Below are 6000 nucleotides of genomic sequence, written 5' to 3'. Positions count from 1 at the left end.
TGAAACATTTTGATTATTTTATTTTTTAATCTTCAAATTTTTCTGTCATAAGACAGGAATGCATGATAGAAATGGCTCAACATCTTCACATAAAACACTTGGATTCATTTTCATTCACAAGTTTTTCTAAAAACATCTACAATTTCATAATCCCACCCACTTCCAACCATAATCACAGATTTAATTGACTGTTAAACAGTAGTTGCCAGCAATAGAGAGCTGGAACGCTTTCTGCGTATTAGTAGTGTCTTTTTGAAACTACCACCCAAGATATCACAAATATCACGAATATAAATTTCATTGTACACAGCAACCCCAAAGGTGACTGATATCCCCAGATACACTCCCTGCTTATCATGGAGAGCGGTATCCCCCAGGTACTTTACAAAATGCTTTTTTCTTCTTCTAGAATTACTTGTTCATCTCCTATTATTTTGCAGGGTCTAGCACATGCTGACCTGATGATTCAATCACCACAGCTAACAGGCAAAAATATATGCCTGATACTGCTGCTGCCCTCTGATAATTATGTATAAACATACTGAAAAATGATGGGTTGCTTGGAGTCTCTCTTGTGAAGAGAACTGCTTTGAGGTTTTTTTTCTGAACAGTTGTAAACAAAAGGAAAGAGATATACACAACATATATCTATACACAGAGATACACACTGAGTATCTTCACTGTGGCACGTATCTTCTTATAGAGACACACAGAGTAAGTGTCTACACCCACTCACCCCTTCACACACACCCACACCCTACATACAGCATCTGAATACAAATGTGGTGAGTGTCCTTGGGCGTTCACGGGAGTCTGTATGTTACCAGATGATGAAATACCTGACTTGTATTACTCCTGAGAAGACAGAAGGGAATGACAGTTCTGAAGCACTTTGGAATGGCACAATCACGTAAACACTTGCATACTTAAGACTTCTGAACTCATCTGAAGTTTCTAAACATGATCTAACAACAACAAAAAGATATCAAACAATGCAGCAAGTTAAAAAATAAGTCTTTTTATAATCAAAGTAGAAACAAATATATAGGAAATGCATATTTGTCAGTAATTATTTTGAAAATAGGAAACACATACTTAAGAAAAACAATTGTCTGACAAAACTTAAACAAAAAACCAAAACTATCCACTGCATAAAAATACATGCACTGCCCCCAGTAGCAGAGGATAGTCACTCAGAACTGCAAGGCTTAAAGCAACTCCACCAGATAAAATCACCATATATATAGGAAGTCTATTAAGTATGCAATTTATAAAAAATCACTGTGACTACTGTCACACTTCTGTAAAAAACAATTTGCAATTTGTTATTTTATCCCTCAATCTGTATAAAAATTACAACTAAACCAATGGATTTCAAGCACCAATTTAATCATTTAAACTTACTGTATTAATATTTGTTATTGAGGGAACAAATTATGATGAAGGCTAAGCTAAAATTAGCCAAGTTTCGTTTTATAGGCATGTGGTTTTTTTTTCTTCCATTCACTTGAAAATGTTTAGGCCAGTAAAGGGATCCTTGGCGGAATCCATTATTTCTGAGCATCAATGGTTTAATATACATTAACAGCTCTTTAACAAACCACTGCTTTCTTAATTCTAAGATAAAATAGATCTGCACACAGGAAATTCAGGGACTGTTCCTCACTCTGACTTAGAAAAGGCAGCACCTACATAGTAGACTAACAAGCACGTCTGGACGTCTGCTGGCAGCATGAGAAAATGGTGTTATTATTCAGGAAGGCCATACCACTGCTCAGAGCGATACTGAAGTTTTCGTTAACTAAAAATTTCCACTAGATATCTGGGGTGGGAGGGTCTCAGTGAGAGTTTTTTTTGGTTTTTGTTTTTCTGATTTTCAGCATCAGGAAAAAAAAAAAGCACAGTCTGAGCCAGTAGATGAACAGATGAGCGACAGTGTCTGTGATGCCTCTGGCTGTTCCTGAAGAAACCTGTTCAGATAACGAGGGGTTTATTTTTAAATCTATACAACTGCTGTTTTTGTTTCCAGTATTTACATCATACTACTCACATACACAGTAATTTCTGAGACATAATCAATGTTTCAGTCTTTTCCTACTATTAAGTTTGGTTAATTTTCAACACACGTCAAACCGAACCTTTAGGTTGACTGCATTTAAGAGACGGAAGATGAGATTGTTGAAAACAGATTACGTGGAAACCAAAACTCCATCAATAGTGATTCTTCATCACTTCTCGGCATGTTATCTGAACTCTGCTATCATGCAGTTGAAGGAAAAAGTGAATCGCACTGAAGTCCTGGTGTTAGGACAGGGATGAGGGGTCTTGCTGGTCCCCGGGAAGGGCGGCTTTGCTCTGCTCCTCGCTTAGCTCATTGGCTAGCTCTTCATAAACAGGCTCACCGAGGTCTTCGCTGCCCCCCTCACTCTGATCCTCACTGTGGTCTTCGCTGGGCTCCACGGTCTGTTCCAAGCTGTTCTCCAGAAGTGTGGGAGAACTGCTTATCCGACTTTCTTCTTCAGCTGTCTCATTTAAGGGCTGGGAAGGAGGCGGAGTGGGGGTATCAGACTGCACCACACTCTCGATGGAAGAGGGAGGGGCTTTGGTGAGTGTAGGATCCGCTAGAGTCTCATTTTGAGGCAAAGGTAACTTTTCCACAAGTTTCCACTGAATGATGCTCATGTCTTTTCCACCAGTTGAAATCAGGTGACTGTCATTATGAGTAAAACTGACATTGGTGACATGGCTGCTGTGGGCACTGTACTTGTGACTGGGAGCCTACATGAAATAAATCAGACAGCAAAATTAAATTCATTCCCTACATGCCTACTTACAGCAATGGGGGAGACTAGGTTAGGAAGGTCAATTCAGCTTGTGAAACAAGCTAAAAAACCACAAATCATTGACTGAAGAATAAAGCTAGCAGCAATTTCCTTTTAATACCTATTATGTGTGACTGGAGAATCCCATGGACGGAGGAGCCTGGTGGGCTGTCATCTATGGGGTCACACAGTCAGACCAACTGAGCGACTTTCACTTTTCACTTCCATGCATTGGAGAAGGAAATGGCAACCCACTCCAGTGTTCTTGCCTGGAGAATCCCGGGGACAGGGGAGCCTGGTGGGCTGCTGCCTATGGGGTCACACAGAGTCAGACACGACTGAAGCGACTTAGCAGCAGCAGAGCATGTGGGAAACAAAGGAACTGGACAGCTGTGCTTTTAGACTGTGTTTAAAAAATGTCTCTTCTGATGTCAGGTTGGTATACTTGTTAAGAGTTTAGTGACTATTCTACTGAGATGACAAGGGGACAATTTACTAGGTTGGTAGGATTATAGATGGTTTAGGAGTCTTATAATGTTGATCGTGTATCAAAAATAAAATATTTTAATATGTTTAGAAGAAACATAAAACTGCTAAGACATAAAAATGAAAAAAAAACCAAACGAGTGACATGTCATCAAGTGTCTTCTCTTTTACCACAATGAAGGAAAGGACGAGTGTTGCCTGCATGGACGCTCACAGATGGCCCTGTTCGTGCTCCCTGTGCACTCTAGCATCATGGAGAGTAATTAGCAGCCTGTCTACAAATACTTTCCCACCATCGACACAACATTATCCCCCAAACAAAGGGCCCTAAATATAACACTAGTCTTTATAAAGTTGGTTTTACCTTTGCTTTGGAGCAGGGATACTGAAACAGATGGACTTTGCAAAAGTCATCAGCAACAGCGATCACCTTTCTGTTGTGGGATCGTACCAGCGCGTTGATATCTGTCCCATCAGATCCTTCTGGCCAGACACCTTTGATATGGAAACATGGTGGGGGGCGGGGGGTGCAGTGTTAGAAAAATTAGTCTGAAAAATACAAGTGCCACGCTACATATGTTTATTTTAGAAACTTATTAATTTTCATCTGTGTTCAGACTCTTAGCTGCTAAATTTCCCTTATGGATTTCTTAGTGCCTCAATACTTCATTCAAATGAAATTTTTTCTGAAATCTAACTAATAATAATTAAACTGAAATAACCTCAAGATTGAAAATTTAAGACTTTAAGACTCAAAGTACTCACTAGTAACCAGCAGGTGGGGCTAATAAATATAGCTTGTCTCAACTGGACAATAAGCTCCTCAAAGTTTCTAGCTGGAGGGGAAATTCTTAGTTACTTCTGTACCAGAGTGCAGAAGCAACATGGGCACTAATTCTGCAACGTGGACTCTGGGCAGTTGCAAATTTACATATTTTTTCACTGCTCCTTTTCAGGCAGGCACTTTAAAAAAAAAACAAAAACCAAACTTTTTCTTCCTTAATGGAAATGCATAGGTCATACCCCACTAGTCTGTCACGCTATCCACAGAGTTTCCCTGGAACCATGATTTACGCCCAAAAGCCGACACAGCAAATTTAACTATTCTGAGTCATCCTGAGGCACTGGTGATGCTCAACACGATCAGCACAAATCCCTACTTGACTAAAAATAGTATGTAAGAGTTGAGAAGCTGGCCTCCTCTAGTTCAATACTGCTCTAGAGAACAGTTTTTTTTTTGAGGGGGGTTAATTTTGGTAAAGACAAAACACTTAACACATTATTGACCAGGTAATTTTTGCAGAAACTAATGCCTGTGGCCAATGATTTGTTAGGTAAGTGAATACTGAAACATCTCTGGTCAATAACATTTGAGTAACAAAAGATGTATTAATATTGTCTCTAGTTAATACGTTAACTGGTAATTGACATCTCTTAATAAGTAAATTAAATATTGTTTCATTAAAATAACTAGGTAAGTTACTACCTATTGGCCACTGCTTCAGCTTCACCCAGAATAATGAATTTGTTTACGGACTAGTCAGGATTATTTTAATTTCTTCCAAGCTTACTTAGTTGGCTTCTACATCTCTATAGCAGTTAGTTTAGAACAAGTACCTATAATGGATTATTTTTTCTAATGCACACTGCATAAAGAAACGTTCAGATCTACCACCAGGGTGGACAGAGTCCAGCTCTCAGAAGGCAGAGATACACTGATAAGGGAAAAACCCTCCTATTTTGGGTACTGCTTTAGGTACTGGTGCCATATCCATTTAAGTATTCTAATTACAGAGGATACCATCTCTTTTTAATCCTAACTTTCTTAGAAGGAATCCTACAGTCTTGCAAAGACTGAGAAAATTGTCAAAGGACAGATTTCTAGAAATGTTCAAAATATTGTATTAGGAATGATCTCCACGTTTTATCTTTAAATAACATCTACTGAGAATGCCTTCATATGTCAACCAATGGTAGTGGGAAAGCCGGACACCCACATGCAAAGGACCAACCAGCTCCCGACAGCCACACAGAGAAAGAACCCTGTTGCGCTGCTGGCAGGAGGGAAAATGGTGCGGCCACTGTGGGAAGCAGTCCAGCAGTTCCTCAAAAGGTTAACAAAGAATTACCATCCGAGCCTGCAAATCCACTCGTAGGTATACACCCAAGAGAATGAAAACACGTCTACACTACAGCTTGTACGTTACTGTTCATGCCAGCATTATTTATAATCGACCTCAGCGTCCCTCAACTGATGATGAATAGTGCGGAACAGCTGCGCACGGGGGTGTTCAGCCACAGCGAAGCACCGATGCACACTACCACACAGACCCCGAACACCTTGTGCTAAAGGGAAAAGCCAGTTTTATGCATCACATATTGTATGATTCCATTTATATGAACTGTCCTGAGTATGAGAATCATTATAAAAAGGAGATCAGTGGTTGCTGGGAGGTTGTGGAAGGGTGAGGTAGGGGAGTGAGTGCTCACGGACAGAGAATTTCTTTCTGGGTGATGAAAATGGTCTAAAATTCAACAGTGATGATGGCTGCACAATCTGGTGAATATGCTGAAATAACCAAATTGTACACGTGGTATATGGTATGTGATGATAAAGCTGTTATTTTGAAAATGATTTTTACTAATTTGAAAGCTTCAATTTTCACCTGGAGGAAAAAACGTGAAAGGCAAT

The 6000-nt window shown here is 39.7% G+C and overlaps 1 protein-coding gene across 8 annotated transcripts in view; it reads right to left on the bottom strand.

The window, feature by feature from the left end:
* Positions 1-6000, bottom strand: part of EML4 (EMAP like 4) — a 154716-nt gene continuing 148716 nt past the window's right edge. For 7 of the 8 annotated variants that reach the window (XM_059891434.1, XM_024999052.2, XM_024999055.2 and 4 more), the window contains 2 exons: positions 3673-3803; positions 1-2778 (listed from right to left, as the gene is read on the bottom strand). In XM_059891434.1, the coding sequence (XP_059747417.1) occupies positions 2305-2778; positions 3673-3803 (605 nt within the window). In that variant the 3' untranslated portion in view covers positions 1-2304. The remainder of the gene's footprint in view (positions 2779-3672; positions 3804-6000) is intronic. The other variant, NM_001193054.2, reaches the window with a different exon arrangement.

The sequence above is a fragment of the Bos taurus genome, chromosome 11, assembly GCF_002263795.3.
Source record: "Bos taurus isolate L1 Dominette 01449 registration number 42190680 breed Hereford chromosome 11, ARS-UCD2.0, whole genome shotgun sequence".
Lineage (NCBI taxonomy): Eukaryota > Metazoa > Chordata > Mammalia > Artiodactyla > Bovidae > Bos > Bos taurus.
Note: the sequence above shows the minus strand (reverse complement) of the source record. Positions and strands in the feature narration are given on the sequence as shown.